Source organism: Rhododendron vialii, chromosome 1a (assembly GCF_030253575.1).
Source record: "Rhododendron vialii isolate Sample 1 chromosome 1a, ASM3025357v1".
Classification (NCBI taxonomy): Eukaryota; Viridiplantae; Streptophyta; class Magnoliopsida; order Ericales; family Ericaceae; genus Rhododendron; species Rhododendron vialii.
The window spans coordinates 16376826-16397369 of NC_080557.1; the positions used below are offsets into that span (position 1 = coordinate 16376826).

General features: G+C 38.4%; 1 protein-coding gene across 3 annotated transcripts; it reads right to left on the reverse strand.

Moving 5' to 3' along the window:
* Nucleotides 1–1942: 1942 nt before the first annotated feature.
* LOC131332886 (uncharacterized) lies at nt 1943–12377 on the reverse strand. 3 transcript variants are annotated; one of them, XM_058367203.1, is made up of 10 exons: nt 11858–12377; nt 10629–10730; nt 8353–8398; nt 8038–8113; nt 6809–7175; nt 5552–5801; nt 4634–4876; nt 4439–4558; nt 2770–3225; nt 1943–2527 (listed from the first exon to the last, which is right to left on the reverse strand). In XM_058367203.1, exons 1-9 carry the CDS (start codon nt 11927–11929, stop codon nt 2777–2779), a joined length of 1725 nt encoding a protein of 574 aa, XP_058223186.1. In that variant the 5' UTR covers nt 11930–12377; the 3' UTR covers nt 1943–2527; nt 2770–2776. The 3 variants fall into 3 exon arrangements, with proteins under 3 accessions (XP_058223186.1, XP_058223182.1, XP_058223191.1); XM_058367199.1 differs by having other exon boundaries at nt 1943–3225; nt 11858–12269; XM_058367208.1 differs by lacking the exons at nt 10629–10730; nt 11858–12377 and adding an exon at nt 9141–9736.
* Between the last annotated feature and the right edge of the window lie 8167 nt (nt 12378–20544).

Sequence of the window (20544 nt, forward strand, 5' to 3'; positions counted from 1 at the left end):
AGGTGGAAACCATGGAGTTTCCGCTTTCCATTGTGGGTCCCACCATGTGTTCGTTGCGATAATCTAAATCATTTATCTTGTAGAGCCCGTAGAGTAATACATTCATGTCAAAAATCAACTTGATCAGACATCGATAGATATATTAAAGATTAAATTTTGATTTATGAAATATGCAGTCATGAACATTTCATTTATATGCAGTCATGAACATTTCAACTTAAAAACTATTGTAGAATCCCGGCTATCCATTTTATAAACCAAAATTGCATTTTTGATATTCATATAGATGTCCAATAGAGCTAATTTTTTGCGTGAATACTTTACTTTGCAGAACCTACTAAATGAACAGTTCAAATTACCACAGTAAACACAATATGACCCACAAATGGTGGTGGCTGAAACCACGGTTTCCGCCTCTTCCTCGGAACTTAATCTCAATAACTTTTTTTTGGGTGCATTCAAACTTATTTATATTTCTGCAGATTCGTAACAATGGGAAAAAAGAGAACACTGCGTCGACTCGATTTTGATGAGAAACCACGCTGCGCATATCAGCCCCTTGAATCGGTACGGCATTTGAGTCGGAAGAACTTGCACATCATTTCTAGAAAATGAATTCGAAAATCTTGGGCGAATAAAAATAAAGACAATGTTCCAAATAAGGGCTTGGAGAATTTTACGTTGAATCCCACTATAGTGTTTACGCTAGTGATTAATTTATACAGAATAATTTTTGCGTTTTGTCTTTATTCAATTTTTTTTTTTTACATTTGTTAGTTTTACACCAAACTTTTATGTGATATGGATGAGTAAGGACGAGAATAATCGAAAAAGTAAAAAAAATTATTTCTACACAAAAATTTTAGAAAATGTCCAAAAAAAACTCAAAAAGTCAGTTTTTGAATTTTTTCTTGAATATTTCCCAAAATATTAGTTTAAAAGTCAAAATTTTTTATTTTTCCGATTCCTCCCATCCTTACTCACCCATATCACATAAAAATTTGGTGTAAAACTAACAAACACAAAAAAATTGAATAAAGATAAACCAAAAAATTGTGATGCATAAGTTAATATCACTAGCGTGAACGGGGCCGGTACCGAAGGGAAGCATACATACATTGTATTGATGGTGTGTGGGACCCACTTTTGGGTTCCGACATGAAAGATTTGAACCGCTCATTAATTTTCTAATAATTTTTCGAGTCACCTTGCAAAAAATTAGCTAAATTGGATATGCGTAATGAGTTAGATCTAATCAAAGTTTAAGATCCTGAATTCTGAATCAAAACTTAGAAATTGGATTAACCACTTACACATATCTAATTAAGCTAATTTTTTTGCAAAAATACCCGAAAAATTATTTTAAAATAAATTAATGAACAGTTCAAATATTTTGTGTGGAATTCAAAAGTGGGCCCCACACACCTTGCCCATCAATACCTCTAGGATTACGCTTTTACTTTTTCGATTCCTCTCCTCGCGACGAATCAATGATTCACGAAAGTTCGGAGCAAAACTAACAAAAGATTATTATTTTTTTGAATAAGTACAAAACTCCCAAAAAGCCAAGGAGATCATAGTAGGAACAATGCTGCTACCCACAGATTTTGTGCACAGATCATGGTGTGCAGCCCACTATGGATCCCACACAAACGATCCGAGCCGTTCATTGAATGTAAAGTATTTTTTCGAGGGTTTCTAAAACAAAAATCAGCTCAATCAAATACCTAAAGGTGCTCAATCCAATCTTCCAATGTTTCATTATCCTAAAATCTAAATGAAAATTTAGATAATTGGATTGAGCATCTATATGTATCAAATTGAGCTGATTTTGTACAGGGAACCCTTGAAAAAATATTTTTTACATTTAATGAACGGCTCGAATTATTTGTGTAGAGGGGTCTCACACTGTGATCTGTGCACAAAATCTGTGTAGGTAGACTTCATGATATAATAGAGGTATATTTGGAATTTATTGCCTTAAAGGACCTCCGACTGCAGTTTAAAGGCCCTTAGCATGGATTGTTGGGTGAACAGACTATACATCCTACTCTTGAACCCTACACCGTATTTCAGTTGAAAGAATCACTCTCAAAGCAACACAACTTGAATCCATATTTAAGCATTTACATGAAAACGGGTTGCATGAGGCTAACCAAACCTTCTTCCACGCACCAGAAGGAGAATCCTAACTTTCAAGGACACAGAGCTGGAAGCCGACGTCTGAACACACAGTTAAGTTCATTAACCTGGATCAATCTCAAAACTACAAAATCGACTGAACAATAGCACACAACTTCGGACTAAGGTCTGCCCATTCTTTGCCGCATAACCTTTGGAAGTAACCTTAGCATACGATTCCCAGTATGCATGTCCTCACCACAATCAGCATCAGTCCGTTAGGAGATAACACCAGGAACAAAAAGAAACTTTTTGATGCATCAGCATCTTTGCAAAGATAAGAAATAAACTTATGCAAGCTTGGCGAAAATGTTAGTCCATTGGCCGTGTCAGTTGAAAAGCGTATCTGCACCACAGTCGCCCAGAAAAGGATGAAAAATAAGAAAAAAGGAAAATAAAACATTATTCCATAGAACAATATTTGATCAAAATGCTGCAAAGAATGGAAGGTTAGCAATACTAGAATCCTGATTACCGAAATTTTGAAAAAACAGAAAACCGTACAAGTTCTCATGTTTCTGTTCATTCTTTTGCCCATGTTTTAGTATAGGGAGAAATAGACATCATCGCAATGGGTTATGCACTCACCAGAAACCTAATCTGAATCGGAGGATACTTCAGAATGAGGATCCAAGGTTGTAACCATCTTAGACAGTGTCTCCCCAGCATCTTCTATTTCCTCTTTTCCTAAACCCCAGCTTCTAAGTAACTCGGTCCCACTAGACCCTCGCTGAATTCCAAACCTGCGAAGGTTCCCCAACCTGTTCTCCAAGAATGGCAAGACAGCAGTGCTAGAATGCAGTCTTGCTGCCATGGGGATTGAATGGACATCGAGTGACCCTCTTGATGAGTTACTTGAATTTGGGGTGCCTAATAGCTCGCCATTTTGTCCAACAAGGTTCCCAAAGATTGAAGGAAAAGGCAAGGGTATTGGAAGAGGACAAGAAGCCACAGATAAATGAGAGAACCTTGGCCTTGTTGCCGTGCGGTTATAAGCAGATTGAACTGCATCCTTCACTTCAGAAACTGAAGCACGACGACCTCCTAAAAAATTGAAAACAGTATAAAGAAGAGGGTTCAAATGCAGTGTCAGTTCATTGTAAGCAACAGATTAGCAGACAACCACAATCAGTAACATTTTTACAAGGAATACTTCTAGAGAGTTTACTAGCCTATAATCTAGATGGTAACTCTATTTCCAGCCTATGATAGACAGAACAATAAAGAGTCTAAACTAGTAGCCGTGCCAGACACTAGACACTTGGTAAGGGTATGGTTATGTCTCAGAATATTTAGTTGTCCCCTAATTAATGTCAAGTATTTAGTGAGTGCAAAATTGAGTATATCCTAGATCCATGAGCATTAAATTGGATGAATCAGGCCATTAGACACCTACCTTCCCTGAAACTGGCTCTCGAATCCATAGAACATTTTTTTTTTTCTTTCTTTCTTTCTAGTTATTGGTTTCAATTGGACCCTTTCTTTTCTTCAGGCTGCAAGTAGTCTTGAGATTAGTTAGTTTATGTCAAAATAACAGCTCATCAAAGTGACAGGTTTCGAAGCATGTTACGGACGGAAACTAGGTCTAACATTCAATTTTTTTTTCTATTTTCTTAACTGGAAGCTAACAAGATTCATTATTTCTGAACTAAAAAAAAGGATGATCGATTCCAAAAGGCGAGGCTATTGCTACCATCTGTCAGAGCATGGCATCTTGAAAAGTAAGAAAAGTCCTTCCATAAAGTAGCTGCCTATTTTCGAGATTTGTCCTTTCCCAGAGCCATACAAAGACAGTAACATAAACCATAACTTCAAAATCTAGAACTACTTGTAAGCACCGAATCCCTAGTGCATGACCTAATCCTCATAGTTCAATGCAGACAAATGGTAGAGAACCAGTGCCCGCCTATTGTATGAGTCACTCAAGTAGTGGCGTAAGTTGTGAAGTTATCAAAAGCCGCTCGTCAAGGAAGTGACACTGCCTATTGTATCGTAGCAGGTTGTAAAGTTATCAAAAGCTCAAGAAAGTAGTACTTGTAAGACTCTACCGGGCATTAGAATCCATATTTTCAGTTCAACCAGAACACCTGAAGGGAAGGTAACATACAGGACTATCCATTGTACCTAGGAAAACCTGAACGATGAGTTGTGATCACAAATTTAGCTTGCTAAAATGCTCCACAGTAAAGGTGTACCAGAAAGTGATTAGACAAGAAAAAAAAAAAATTCAATGGTTTGCTCAGAAAACAAAAACTACCTGATGCATGGGCTCCATGAATAGTCATGGCTTCCACTGCTTGCAAGTCTTCCACATCTTCTGACGTCTCTGGGGTCAATGGTTGCAAATGTCCTAGCAAAGATAGCTCCGCATGTTTCCCTGATTTACAATATAGAAACTTAAAAACTCGATGCTAATAGCTACCAGTTGGAAGCGAACAAGAGCTAACAATACCAGTCAGAGAAGGTACTGGCATTGCGACATCCAGAGTAGCGACGATATTTTGCCTAGCTTGACCTGCTAACATTTGAATGACGCCATTCATATCAACTCCACCAGATACATAACATGATTCATCAGCAGGCCCAAGTGGATCCATTCGAAAAGGGAGACTAATAGAGTGTAGAGCTGAGGCATATACTGCACTGGTGTGATAAGGCTTCCCATTGTCTATGCAGAGAAACCTGGAGGCTTTACCTTCACATTATTTTAAGCAAAAGATTAGTCCAGAGGAGAGAGAGAGAGAGAGAGAGAGAGAGAGAGAGAGAGAGAATCACGAGACAAGAACCTTAATCTAACCAACAGGAGAATGAACAGTATTTACAAGGTACTCCCTCCCTCTTTCTCTCTCTCCAAATTATACCTCCTCTCTCATAACCAACACTGTTACCACGGTCACTGACGGCCCCTGGCCACAAAGCCAACTACATAGCCTCTGTCGGTACAACAGTCGCTGACAAGAAATCGCTCTACCACTTTCCCCCTTCTCCGACATAGCAAACCACAGCCAACCCCGACAACTGGTTCTTCTTCCCAACTACAAAATTGTTGATCGAGTTTTTCCTTCATCCCATAGATAATTAATTGAGTACTCCATTTCTCACACTCTCTCCCTAGAAACTTCTTTAAGTTGCACAAACACTGTATCACATTTTATCACTTCAGCCATATGCAGCACAAACTACCGTCAACTAGCAAAGCTCTGATAACAGGTTCAAATGCCAACAAGCCCCTAAGCTTAATTCATTAGCTGATGGGTCTAACAACCGTTACTGCTCACAGATCTGGAACTGATTTACATTAAGTTTGGCAAAAGTTGAAACAAGAGAACCATAAAAAATTATCTTTCCCAAAAAACAGTACTCTACTTACTTTCTCCAAGGACGGGTAAGCCAACAGGCACAATCAATTTGCAGAAGGATGCTAGTGTTGAAAATGAAACTGCATCATGAAGCTTCTGAGAAAGTGTCTGTCTCCGGATACTTGGGTTCGTGCAATAGCGAGGACCCCGTACAGAATAGAGTAACACGGGGACGTTTGAATACTCATCTGCAATGTTCTCCAAAAATTCGGCAGCTACACCAGAAAACCCTCCTGAGTCGTCAACAACAAATTGAATTCCCTGTCAGAAAAGCATCAGAGGATCAGCACCAAGGAACAAAGAATGAGACTTCAAAATCAGAAGCCACAGAACAATATCAGCTTCAGAAAAATGTGCAGAAAAGGGCTAGAATCTCTTGGATTGTCTTGAAATTTTGCCAATGAAATTGGTCTTTATCAAGCAACCATAAATGTCAATCCATAGACATCATTCAGGGAAAGTTCATAACACAAACCCTCAGGCCTCAACAGCCAAAAGAGCACAAGTTTTGTAATGTTAAAATATGTGTAATGCATATTGGACCCTTCACAATCCACTAGGTTAAACAAAAGGACGTCACACAAAGTGTACCGCAGGCTAGCAACGAAATACTTTTTAAGGATCATACACATCATTTAAGAGATCTGCTTAGCCAGAGTTTTATTCCAACATAAATAACGGTGTAACTATAGACAACAGATCCAGGTAGCCAAGCAAAAGTAACTGGGATTGCGAAAAAAATTTAGGGATTCAAAAAAGTAACTGAAAACTGAAATACCAAAAAGTAATTGGTATTCTAAAAACTAATTGACTGCTCAAAATTCCAAAATGTCAAGTTCTTCAAAAATAATCAAGTTTCTGATACATATAATCCTGACATATAGTGACTCATTAACATCTAGGATGTGTTCGTGCTTTCACACTTCATGTGGATAGAAGGAACTTCTTCCAGACGCATAGGACGTACATATTCACACCAAGCTGCCTGTCATTAAACATAATCATTGGTCATGCCATGGTGAATCACAGCTTAAGACAACGAACCCACCAACATAACAACATAATAGGACGTTCAAATTCTACACCAAACATACAGGGAAGAGTAACCAATCTTGCAAAAATCTAATATCATACGGGTGCTAATCACACTAGTATAGTTTTTATTATTTATTTTTCTGAACGGGATCACACTTGTATAGGTGAACTCAATTAAAAAGAATAAGGTGTAATAAAATATGAATGGATGGGTTCAACTCAATATAAAGTACCTGAATATGGTCACACTCTTCTATGAAAAAGCGAAGCCTCGTATTCATTTCTTCTCCTCGCATACCCTCAGAGAAGGTGTCCCTACCAATTCCATAGTTGTTGAATTGCTCCTGATCGACCCACAATCCATTTAACTCGTATAGACTCTGGGGATGATAGTGCACTTTTGAAAAGTCTGTCCAACATTGAACCTCATTTTCTAGAGATAGAATTATGTCCTTATCCTGAATGTCGCTCTGAGAATCCTGCCTCCCACTTTTGTTACTACCCGTCACGGGGAATTTCTCCTGCTCCTCTTCATACAAGCTTTGCAAATACAAGTTTTTCTTTCGAGGTGCAGATACTTGAGTAGAGAGATTACCAGTCCTGGATATTAGTCCAGCAGACACTTCATTTAAATGCTACAGTAGACAAAATATAGAACAACATAGCTACATATGCATCTGGATTTCACATTATGATCCTTAAAATACAAACATCACAGGCCTACCCAATCCAAGTAACTTCAAACTAACTATTATTTGGACCCTTCCGCTTTCACAAATCACCCCTTTGAAAATAAGTTTAAAAAAGCAACAACAAAAAAACATGGTATCAGAGCAAGGGTTTCGGAGAAGAATTTGTTCCCCCTTAGCCCTTATGGATCATTTATTTAATGGCGGGTGTGCGGGGGAGTGTTGGAATTTGTCCCACAACGGTTACTTATCACCTCCAAAACTAGTATATGAGCCTGGGTGGCCTCTCCACTCATTGGCAATTGAGTTGGATGCTTTAACAAAATGATTTATACATTCTCATATGATCAATATTCAATTTAAATTGAATCATCTGTAGACAGATCATACAGGAAAGATGCTAATTGTGGACATCTTGCATGACAAAAATCATTTTGGTACGGATGTTGCTTCCAATGCTTTTTATTGGAATAAAAAATATATTGAGATTAAAGCATAAAAAGCAGAGATTAATGGACGGAGAGTATAGAATTTGAGTATGAGACTTCATAACCAAGTCAAACAGCCTAACGCTTTACAATGCGATCTGAAAGGGGATGGTTATTTTAGTGAATATAGCAGGTGGCTTTGCCATCATGTTAAGCTGGCCATCAGTTATTATAATTATCAGTCCTTAGAATTCATCAGCATCTTAAAATATAAAGCCATATTGATCATTAAAAGCCTTAATCACGCAACATGTAAACGTAGGACGGAAAGAATAAAACTCTTACCAAGTGACAACATCTGACGATACAGGTGGGATTTCATTGTACAGCGTACCACGTGAGCTCATGGATCCAAGGGATCCTGCAAATCCAAAGGTTTAAATGATACACGTTTGGAAAAAGAAAACTATTTCCATCTTGTAAGAAATTTGGTATTGGAGAAGAAAATGCATTTCCATCTAGAAGGAGATTTGGCATACAATACAAGATTACAGTTTGCAACTGACAACTTGCTCTGACTGAGAACATTGATATGAAAATAACTCCTGTAGCCTGCAGTAGAACGAGGATGTATTTGAATTTCACAACTAGGTCAAGTACCTTGTAAACCAACTGAAAGTAAGCGAGGGGTATATGTAAGAATTCCCTGCACATGGATGATAATAAACTATAAGTGAAATAAGCAAACACAATCTGTTCCAAATTTTAGAACTGGAAAGTAATTCAAGAAATCAACTTCACAAGGCATACTGATTATTGATTAATCAAACCATTAACAAAACATATCTGGAAGATAGACAGCTGACTTAAGGAAATAAACCACAATGAAGAGATAGAGACACATGGATTGGTTTATGCCCATTTCATAGGTTATATTCAGTTGGATCTTGAATGGGTAGATAGATTGATACAGACCAACCTAACCTTACCTATTCTGCAAAAAAGTTCTCTTCAAGTATGAATAAAAAGATCCAACTTGCACCTTCGGCTACAGAAATGCTTCCGCATATAATGAGCATGCATAAGCGGGAAATAACACAAGGGCATCTGGATTGTAATTCCCAAATGAGGCCCTAAAAATGTAGTTAACAATAACTTGAACCAGTTTGAATGTAAACTGAAGCAGTATCTTCCCAATGAAATTACTGTTTCTTTAAGCTCGAACAAGTGAAACAGTGTCGCTACAAATCACCCCATCATGTTGATTTGTCCTGATCTTATACATATTATGCATCAAACACGCAATGATTGGCAAAGATAGCGTTAAATCAGTCTGCAAGTGTGCATTTTTCAACAAGTTCCTAACAAATGGATGTTTGAAGGAAAAGTAACTCAAAAGAGTTACTTCTAAAGCGCTAGCTTAATTTACGCAAAAGGGGAATGGAAATCTTAAAATCAAGCATGAGATAACAGACAGCCAGGAGTAGCAGCAAGAGATCTATACTTGGTGATGTAGCCTTGAGAGCATAATTGAGTCGTTATTCTGCAATCAATTCCTCCGCAATCAAGTAATACGTTCACAGTGCATTAGTTCTTAGAATAATACTTTCAAAAGCAGATACAATAGTAGAAAACAGCAAACCCCAAAGGATAATCTGTAAATAAATGGGAAAAACACAAAACAGAATAGTTGCAACTTCCTATATTGAAAAGTGAGCACTCACCTAGATGCCATACATTTGGTATCTTGGAAATTAATGAAACCACTACAAATATACATCTGACTCTGAGCAGAGATATGTCTAACCTAAGATATGTAGATTCCCGTGAGGTAAAAAGACGTTGTTTCTACAGAGCGTCATTTCTTCTTAGACTTCCATTGATTCTGTTGTTAGCTATGTTGCATGGACCCTTCTAAATGTATAAAGTACCCATGTCGGATGCTTGACACTTGGATTTTTCTGCTAGGGATCTGTGTCCAGTATATTTAGTCAGACATTTACCTAGCAAGGATACTTTCATTTCGACTCTAACATGAACTATGCATAGAACTTCTTATGCATAAAGGCACCTTGAAAACACCATTTATTTGAGACAGTAGGAGAATATACTATAGGCATTTGGCATGTCCTGGTGTCCTTTGAGATGAAAATTATATTAATCCAATACCCAGACATATATCCAAACTTGGGCAACCCGATTGTGTCTATAACTCGGGCACCCACACCACCCATCTAAGAGCTCCAGCCAATAGCTCAAACCCGTTTTATGGACTGGATATGTTTTGGCCCGGTTCAATATGTAGGGTTCTTCTATACAACGGTTTTTAGGGCTCCAGGGTTTTCTGATAAGAGCTACGGAACATAGTGGATCGTTGAACTCTCTTCGTACATAATGAGATTTTTCTACTTATCTTCGCTTGTGTGGACATAGTGATTGCTGTGTTTTCTGAGCTTGGTCTCTAGTTTTGTTAGAACAGTTCTCATTAAGTAATTCTCCCATCCAAGAATTATGCCTCGCCTCGCAACCAACCACTCTCAGCAAGCTAACTAGATTTAGTGTGCCAATTCAAACTAATACTTCTGCTAAGAAAATACGGACAACTGCTCTAAAGCCACATGTTAGTCTTCCAAAAGTTATAGGACGGAAAAAAGGTGGTTGAACTTGTTTCGAGTTTCCACCACTTGTATTCACTGTACAGTGTAGAGAAGAACACGTATTTAGTATTTACCTATAACCAACCCTAAGAAGTACGAGTTAAAGCTTCACCCTGTTGAATAATGAATACCCACCCATGTTATATAACAAGAAAGGAAAATGACATCCACCATGTATGATCTGTCCTAAAACTTTTACATTTCTTTTCCGCATAGAAGTAAGTATTCAGGCATATATGTGACTAGATTGCAGTCATTATATAAGTCAGACAGTCTCACCTGTGGTGTCTCACCAGTACGGTAGAGCACGTCCATATTAAGACACTGATTTTTGAATAGTACATCGCCCATGGGGTCGTCAGCCAATCCAAGCAATTCATCCTTCAGTATACACACGGCTAGTCAACATACTATCTTGACTCTTGAGGCAACATAGGTTGTGATATTATCATTGCAACATATGAACAAATATTTGCATACACAACTTTTATAACTAAATCAGGAATGGCGCAACAATTCTAAAACAGGAAACACAGACTGGCTTAATTAGTTGAGAATCTTAGGAGATACATGCACTCGCAAGCACAAGTTATTTAAAAGTTTCTCTACACCTGCCTCCAAACAGCAGGGAGGGAAAGCAAAAATTATTTTAGAATGTCATGTGATGCCCAGCCTAAGTGGTTCAAAAAGCAAACACCAGGAAAAATCAATCGCTTGGGTGCAGGTGAAAAGGGGAGAGGCTATGGTATTAGTGAACAAAAAGTGAAACTAAAATGGAACATAGGCCTCTACTAACCCTCCACTAATCCGTATACATACCTCAACTAAAAAGATTCCTAAGCACATAAACGAGCACAACGTTCAAAAGCAACGACAAATTGTAAAAAATCTGCCATTTCATACGAATGTCACATGATATGTCTCTCACAAAGCCTTCTTCTAATCGCTAGCGTTGTTCTAGTTACTTATCATAATACAGTAAGGATGACTAAGCTGTATATAGCTTTCCCTTCCAACTAATTCCATCTTCAAATTCTCACCAATCACCGTTAAAACTGTAGCTCGTTAGTGCAAATACAAGTTCCACTGCTTCAATGCAGGTGAAAATCCAACATTACCATTGGCAACACATTTGCGCATAAAGACCGATTCATCGCATAAAAGATGTTTTCCCCACTTACTATGTATGGTTGGCAACTTGTAAGCTATTTTTTTTTAGGTTTTTTTTCTTCTTTCTATTTAGTTCTTATAAAAAATACGAGAGACTAGGTTGAGTCTTTGCGAGTATCAATAGTAGAAAGGTTTCTTAATCTTTGAGGCTCTTTAGGTGTATTTTCTTTTCCTATTGTACCGATTTCATTTTTTATCTCTATGATATGAAATTTCCTTGCAGATAAATTTAAAAAAGAAAGAGAGAAGTTTCCCCACAACACCCCAATAATCTGATTTAGGGCTTGTTTATGTTTTAAGAAACTTGTTTTGGTTCTTTTGAAGTACTAGTATCTTACCTGGAAATTCCAGAAGTGAGAGCCGACGAAATTTGCGTAATCTCCTACTTGTATAGTCACAATCTCCCTCATGTTTCCTGTCAGGAAACGGCAAACCTGCCGCCGTTTCTTCGACAGAAACGCGTTTCGGTGGGGGGGAAACTCAACGAAAACTTGTTCCAATGGTGACGGGAACTCGTCCCGAATCTACACGGGAACCTACGTTCCTAACCACAGAAAATGAGGTGGTTTCAATGGGGTTTATGCCGCAGCAGACCAGATTTTGGCAGCGTCCATCTTCTCCTTGCTCGATTCCTTGTTCTTCGCTGATGCCACTTTCTTCATCTTCTCTTTCACAACGACGGCAACAGGTGTATCTAGTTCGGCCTTCTCAGTCACAGCAGCTTCGTCACTTTCATTTGTGGGTTTCGGTGCTCAGAAAGTCTACAGTTACCGATCGGGAAATCCCGATCGGAATCCCGACGCCCCGCCGGGCACTCTTCGACCACCGGATGGCCGATCCGATTAGTCCAATAATTCTAAAAAAAAACCAAGTGGGCTTATGCGAGAATAAATGGCATCCGACATGTGTATGTGGCCGATCCAAGCACTCCTTTTTTGGCCGATCCAAACACTCCGTTTTTGGCCGATCCAAACACAAAAATGGAATGCTTGGATCGGCCACTTACACAGGTTGGATGCCATTTATTCTCGCATAGGCCCACTCGGTTTTTTTTTTTTAGAATTATTGGACGAATCGGATCGGCCGTCCGATGGCTGGAACGTGTCCGGCGGGGCGTCAGGATTCCGATCGGGATTTCCCGATCGGTAACTGTAGACTTACTCGTCGGTGCTATGGGTTCCAGTCGGTGAGTTTCTATGGTGTTGTGTTCCGTAAAATTTTTTAGTGCCGGTGCCTACTGCATGCTGTCCTACATGCTGTTCGCTTGACACATCCGACAGCATCTAGTAGGCACCTGACACTGAAATCCAAATCCGAGTTATTCATTGTATTTTTTGATAACTCGGATTTGGAAAGAAAAGAAGGAAAAAGAAAGTGTTGAAGGTGAGAGAGTTTCAATTGGAACCATTCAAAAGTGTATTATACAGTCCGAATGTGCCAAACGAATATACGTAAAATATACTCTCTTGTTGTGTTCCTGTGTTACTGGTTGTAGTGGGAGAAGTGGGACAGAACGTGGCAATCTAACTAGTGGTTTTTTAACTACATAAAAATATTCATATTTTTTCCTTGGACGCTCCGACGGCGCTTCCATACTTCTATGATTATCTACTCATCGCTTTCGCTCCTGCTCCCGTCCTCGCTCCCGTTTCGTACAACTAAGGGTGTGTGTGGGGAAGGTACCTGGTTTTTTGAACTCAAGAGAAGCTCCTAGTTTTCATTTCATTTTTGAACTAAGGTACATGTTCTCGATATTGGTAAGATTTGGATTCGGGAATACTACCCAGCACAAGCTGCCAAGCACCCCAAAACGACGCAACTACCAAGCACTCCAAAATGACGTTGTTTTGAAAAAAAAAAATGGGCGCCATCAATACTATGTAAAACTATGTTGTTTTGAGCAGGAAAAACGACACTGTTTGGACCAAAAACGGGGCTGCTACGTTGGTATTCCTTGTTTGTTTGGTTGGAATTCCATATATAACAACTGTTTTCTTTTTTGGGGAGAGGGATTACGGATCTTTTGAAAATGATTTAAACTGCAAGTTATTTTATGTTTTTTATGGATTCTTGAAAAAAATTAACTCAATTCATTATCGATAAGGGTTATCGATAAGGGTTGTTTCAGAATTCGTAATTATCCTTTTATTACAGTTTTAACTAAGAATTGTGATCTTAATCATGTATCAATCACGTTTTTTGATATTTATGTACGGTTTTGGATGTTTGTAATCACAGGTCAAGATTGTGATTGTAACGAAACATCTAATTACGGTGTTAAGGGAAAACCGAGGTCTAATATCATAATTATGCGCAATGGTTTTTCATCTTAGTGTTTACCATTTTCCATAATGCGTATAGGACATGATCGTTTTGAACTTTCGATCATGGTTGATAGCCAAGATCTAAATTAGGGGACTTACGATCTTGCCCGGAAACAGAGACAGAATCAAGATTTTATCCTAGTAGTGGCGAAATATACTAATAAAATAAAAAGATGCATGCATGACAATATAAATAGTCATCAGCTTTAAGAAAAATTAAAATAACATAATAAAAACTATAGTAATTGGTAAATGATTTTTTCTAATTTAGGGGTAAATTAGAAATAGTACCTACTTTTTTCACTAACTTTATAAAATAATCACTTATTAAGAGACAGTTCGAAATGAAATACTGAACTCTAATAAAGAAACGAAGGGAATACATAACAGAGTGCATAACTTTTGAAAGCTCGTTTCTTTTCTATTTTGCTTTGTGCCAAAAGAAAAAAAAATGAGAAAACCAAAATGAACCATGGACAAGTCTGTAGAGGCTCACATGAGAAGACAAGAGCAAAATGTAGCCAAGGACAACTTGCCGGTGTACGCATTCATGCATGCCGACTCAATTGCTTTGCAGCAAATGCCGGCAAATCATCCTTGGCTGCAATCCACTCTCTTCCTCTTCATGGAAGAGTCATAGACAGTACCGAGAGAGAGAGAGAGAGAGAGAGAGAGAGAGAGTCCTTCTAGGTCGCACTCCTCAAATTTTCTTGTGGTCTTAGTTGGCCATAATTTGTTGCCCTTATATAAGTAGAGATATCATGGGGGGCACGGGATTCTCATCTTATCAGCACTCAGACCACTTTCCTGAAGGGGTAAGGAAATGTACCCTTTAAATCATCACCTTCTATTTCAAGAAATACCTTCCATACCCTGCTGACTTTTGCTTTAGGGCCGAGCCGAAGGCTGATTTTTATGGGCTCCACTAGCAAGCCATTGGTTTATGCTGGATATACTTGCCTAAAATGCATGTGTCCACCTGACAGATTGTACTCACTTTTGTTTTGTTCGTTAAAATATAAATAAGAAACGGAGAATGACAGACCGGTTCTATTTTTTTTTATAGGGTTTCATGTCAATCTTTTTTTTTTTTTATCAATGCTATCCTATCAAGATTCTTTTTAAAGGTATTTTTACTATTTTGTCCTTGTTATTTTTTAGACTCCCAGAATTTACACATCCTTGAAGAATTCACACCCTTTACAGAATTCACACTTCTTTGCAAGAATTCACATCCCTTTGCAGAATTCACATCCTTTTGTAAGAATTCACACAATTTTGCAGAATTTACATCTCTAAAATTCATACATCTTTGCACTATTCACACCCCAGAGTTCACGTTTTTGAAAAAAGACACAATTCGCACGCAAATGAGGAATTCACATGTTTGGAAAAGACACAATTCACACCCGAAAAAAAAAATTCACACCTTCGAAAAAAGACAGAATTCACATTCCAACTCCACTTGTCACATTCCCAAATTAAGAATTCACACCTCTAAGTTACACAATTCACACCTCCATTAAACTCCAAATTAACAATTCACAGCTCCTTAAAAAAATCATATTCTATGCCGTACAATGGTGGTGGTGCATGGTAATTGCATACAGAGATGTATGCATACATATTCAATTCTTCTACTGTATTTTAAAAAAAGAAAAGGAAAAAAAAGAAAAGGTATGCCGGCATGTACAAGGATTATCTCATCTCTCATCTCTTATTGATACCTATGGTCTTGTAGAAAAAGTCTGAGCAAACTCTCGTGGAGAAGATCTGGAGCATCGAGCTCACTAATTTTTCGTTTGAGCAAACTCTCTTGGTCGTCGTCATCGAGAGCCATCTGGATCGGCGACGATCCGAGCCGAAGGTTGATTTTTATGGGCTCCACTAGCAAGCCATTGGTTTATGCTGAACACACTTGCCTATAATGCATATGTCCACTTGACAGATTGTACTCACTTTTGCTTGGTTCGTAAAATTAAAAAAATAAAACTTTTTTCAGATTTGGTTTAGAAAGTTTACTTTTTTTAATGGGCAGCGATAATGCCACGAGGACTTTTTTTAGAGCCACAGCATCTTAGTACATGATTTCACAATTCTGCTCCTCAGTTGGCAAACAAACAAACACTCTCTCTCTCCGTTTCTTTCGCAACCAAATCCTTTCTTCTACCTCTCGTCAATTAGAAATCCTTTTGATTTAAGCCACCATCAGAGGCCAAAACAACGGGCCATTGCCAGATCTAACTCTTTCCTCGACAATTGCAAGAGTCCGCTACTCTTTCTTGTCCCACATCAACTGTGCAAACGATGATTGGATGAATTAGTCTTTTTAGAGTCCAGGATTTGGAAACGAAAAAACTCTCACAAACATTCGGAAGAGGAGAAAGAACTCACATTGAAAAACTCTCGATTGGAGGATTAGCCGTGTCGGTGGAAATCAAAATCTGGTGGATGCAACTTGAGTTCAAAGTCGTTTCGCCCATTTGCCGCTCTCTGGGGATCGCACCCAAATGGAAGAAGAATTAGAGTGAAAGGAAATAAGAAAGAACATGGAGCTGAGGAAGCAAAAGATTGAGAGAGCTGGGTTTGCATGGTGTGGTTGAGAGAGAGACTGCATATTGACTTTGCAGCGAGTAGTTGAGGAGCAAGATACAGTGAAAGAGATCAGGGTAGAATTGTCAAAACTGCATCAAAATGTCGTGGCCTTAAAACAAAGGCTCGTGGCATTATCGCCACAATTTTTAATTGATCTTAGATTAAAAAATTTACAGAGATTAAAGAAATTCGCATGATAACATCACAACAATGAACGAACATCTCATCGAAACGGAGTGGCTCAATGGTTTGGTATTATGAATTTGACCTTTTTTTTTTTTGGAACCGAAAATTTATATTCAAAACCAAATAGTACAAAAGACTCAAAGAGTCTGAACGATGAAAAAAAAAAAAAAACAATAAGAAAATAATAATAAATAAATAGAAACCCGCCAAAAATGAACACCCCTAGTGCTCGAGACCACCGATCCGCTCGTGGATGTGGCTGGAGGAAGTAAGAGAAATAAAATCAGCCGCTGAAGCTCACTGCCCCTTCGTCCCACCTCAGTCGGTGTTATTAGGTGCCACCACCGTTGTGCTGGATAACCCACAAATCCATCACTAGGGCTAACCGATTTGAAGGCCAAAAAACTCAAATTGGAAAAATTAGATCCGGGTCTTCACTGTCCAAAAATGATGGTGTAGGTGGGAGAACTTCCTTTCTGAGGGCAAGAGTCTTGACTACCACACTCTCTCCCTCGAGGAAGAGAGAGAGGCTCTCAACTTCCTTTCCGAGGAAAAACGGCACTGTTTGGATAAAAAAGGGCTATTGTGTTGGTTTTAATTCTTTGTTTGTTTGGTTAGAATTCCATAACTTTTTTTTTTCTGTGGGGCCATTACAGATTCTACGAAAATGATTCAAATCGCAAATTATTCTTAAAATGTATTTTTATAGATTCTTGAAAAAAATGACATAGCTTTTGGTAGGGCGCTTGGGCTCAAAACGACATAACTTTTGCATAGCATTGAATATTGATGCGCCCCATTTTGGTCAAAATAGCGTTTGTTTAACTATGCGATGCAAAAGATGCTGAAATTAGCAGAAGAGCCCTTGAGAATTAGATTGTCGAATTAGTTTCTCAAATTAACCAATATTGAGGAACAGGAGTGTCAAGCAGAGCTAAATACTTATAATCAGGTGATCAGTTTTCCTGTGCCTTCGAAAAACACATACTTTACTGCTTTCTTTTATCCGGATTCCTAGATTTTGAAAAATACATGCCATTCGTTCCTTCCTTTTCCTTTGTTGGTATTTTGGAAAATACTGTTCATGCCAAGATTTTATTGATCTTCATTCTGTCATTTTCTTTTCGGTTAGATATATCATACATAGGCCTACTTGTGCTATTGCGGTTATATTGCTTGCAGGTATATTTGATGAAATTCTAAAGGCATCTTTTGTTGTGAAGAAAAATTGAGCTGCTGTCCCTTAAGCAGCCTGCTGTCTCGGCCAAGGGGGCCGTACTCCGGTCTCGCTTCAATAATCGGAAATGTTCACTTCGTAGAGCTCATCGAGTTGAACAAGTTTTTAAAAAATTAGCTCGATCAGATATCATTAAGTGCCTAATTGAAACCTTTTTGTCTTGAAAAGAATGGATCCGAAACACTGGATCAAATCTATTAGAACCCATTATGGGCAAGTTATATGTATTCCGATCAGACACTTAATGATAACCGATCAAACTGATTTTTAGCATGCTTGTTCAACTCGACGAGCTCTACGAAGTGAACGTTTTCGATTATTGGAGCAAAACCGGAGTGGGGCCCCCTCGGCCAGGACAGCACGCCGTTGTCTCTTCAAGGGACAACAGCTCCCCCAGTAAACGTCTATGTGGCCTGGTGATTATTTGTAACACCTTTTGTTGTAGTGATCGATCATTATAGGAGCAATAATTTTGTGAGAAATGAGTACTAGTTTTTCGGTTGGAGTTATCTTTTATGCATTTTGGGTTGTGCTGGCTATCCTTCTTATTTTTTTGATGCACTGGAGTTGTATAAGAGTAAAAAAATAAAATAAAATAAATCAAAGAAGAACTATAACTGGAAAGATTCAATCATGTACCAATCACGCTTATTCAATCACGGTTTTGGATGTTTGCAATCACAGGTCAAGACCGTGTAAGGAAACATTAATTTAATCACGGTGTCAAAGGAAAATCGAGATCTAATATCAGAAAAGATCATGCGTAATGGTTTTTCATCTCATTTTTTACCATTTTCCATCACGCGTATAGGATGTGATCGTTTTGAACTTTTGATTACGGTTCGATAACTATGATCTAAAGCCGGAGACTTATGACCTCATCCGGAAAGACCACGGTTTTGAGACCGTGATTAAAGATATAAGATCAAAGCTAATAACCGTGATCGTTAATTACCGTTATTGTTCACTGTAGTAGTGAAAAAAATCTGTACCAAGGATAATAAGGCCACCTCCAAGGTCCAAAACTACGTACTACTAGTGCCACTTTTGCAGCAATCCCCACATGTAGGTAAATCTGTTCGTCAGTTGCTTGATTTTTCTAAAATTCCTGCAAAATATTAAAAACATGATTAGTGCCTTTTGTATATCTACATAAATACCAAGTCCGGTTGATGGCATCAATATTAAACATGATTCAAAAGCAAGTGAATGAAGTTTACTTCCATTTTTAATTAATGTGTTGAGATAAACCATGATTGTGTTGGAAAAATGTGCTTACTATTTGTGATGAAATCCAATAATATAAGTGCAATAAAATTGGAACTCAAAACCTTGAAATTGATGGAAATAAATTGGTGATCAAGGCGAGTGTTTGTGTGTAACACTCTGTACTTAAGACATATTTCACCCCTGCTACGGTGCTCACGGTTTGCATTGGACGACTGTCTCCCAACACTACTTGATCGGAATCCCCCCAAGGCGGCACTTCAATTGGAAGGCCTGACGAACCATTTTATGTTTGTAACTCTCACATATGAATGAACTTGAATGAAGGAAAAATCAGCTCCTAAAAATGAACGAGGGAAATAATATTTATAGGCCAAAGTCTTAACTCGAAGAAAAATTACCAAGGACAGAGGCACATCTGTTTGTGAAGGACGCGTCCGTCCACGGCGAACAAGTGCCGATGAAAAGACGTAACTCCAAAATAAATCAATTTTCATTCACACTAAAAATAAAATATTATATCCTATAATATTTTCCAACAGATTGCTCTTCTAGTATCCTGACCTCACATCCAATGAAAAACACTTGCCCTTAGACTTTTTCATTACTATTGCCCGTGGTGCAATAGCCGGCCGCTTTTTGAAAGAGCCCTTTTTTTGTGTTAAAAAAAGACGACTTGGCTTCCCCATGAAACCCTTGACTGTTTGAAGTTAACGCGCTAGCTCCTTGAGCGAGAAAGAGAACTTATTCATGTTATAATCGAGCAAAAAATGCTTAAAAGACCATGTGGCGATGACTGAAAATGATATCGACCTGCATTTTTTTTTTTTTATTGATTTTGAATCCAAAGATTTCTAGTTCATTCAAAGTCTAATTAATCATCTCAAGAACATGATCCCCAAGTGATGCCCCTTCATCTATAGTCATCAAATGCCTCAGCGACGCTTGCCTTGCTGTACGATTTTGATCCCCAACCATCTCTTTTAGGTTCAACTTGATGCCACAGGCAGCGAATATATAGTGTGGCCGGTTGGCTTATAAGGAAGGTTAGTGCTGGTAACTCTGCCAAGGCACGATCCCCCTTTGCGTGGTAGCTGGCCGGGGCTTGAAAGGCTGGAGACAAGTCAATCATTTATAGAAGTTCATAATTAATATGATCATGAGTATGCTATATTGTGCCGGCCTTGTTTGGAACGGTGGGAAAAAATTACATAAAAGAGTGCATCACTTTTGAAAGCCTGTTTCTTTTCTATTTTGCTTTAATTGTGCCAAAAGAAACAAAAATGAGAAAACCCAAATTGAACCCTGAACAAGTCTGTAGAGGCTCACATGAGAAGATGAGAGCAAAATGTAGCCAAGGATAACTCGCCGGTGTACGCATTCATGCATGCATGCCGACTCAGTTGGTTTGAAAAGCAAATGCCGGCAAATCATCCTTGGCTGCAATCCACTCTCT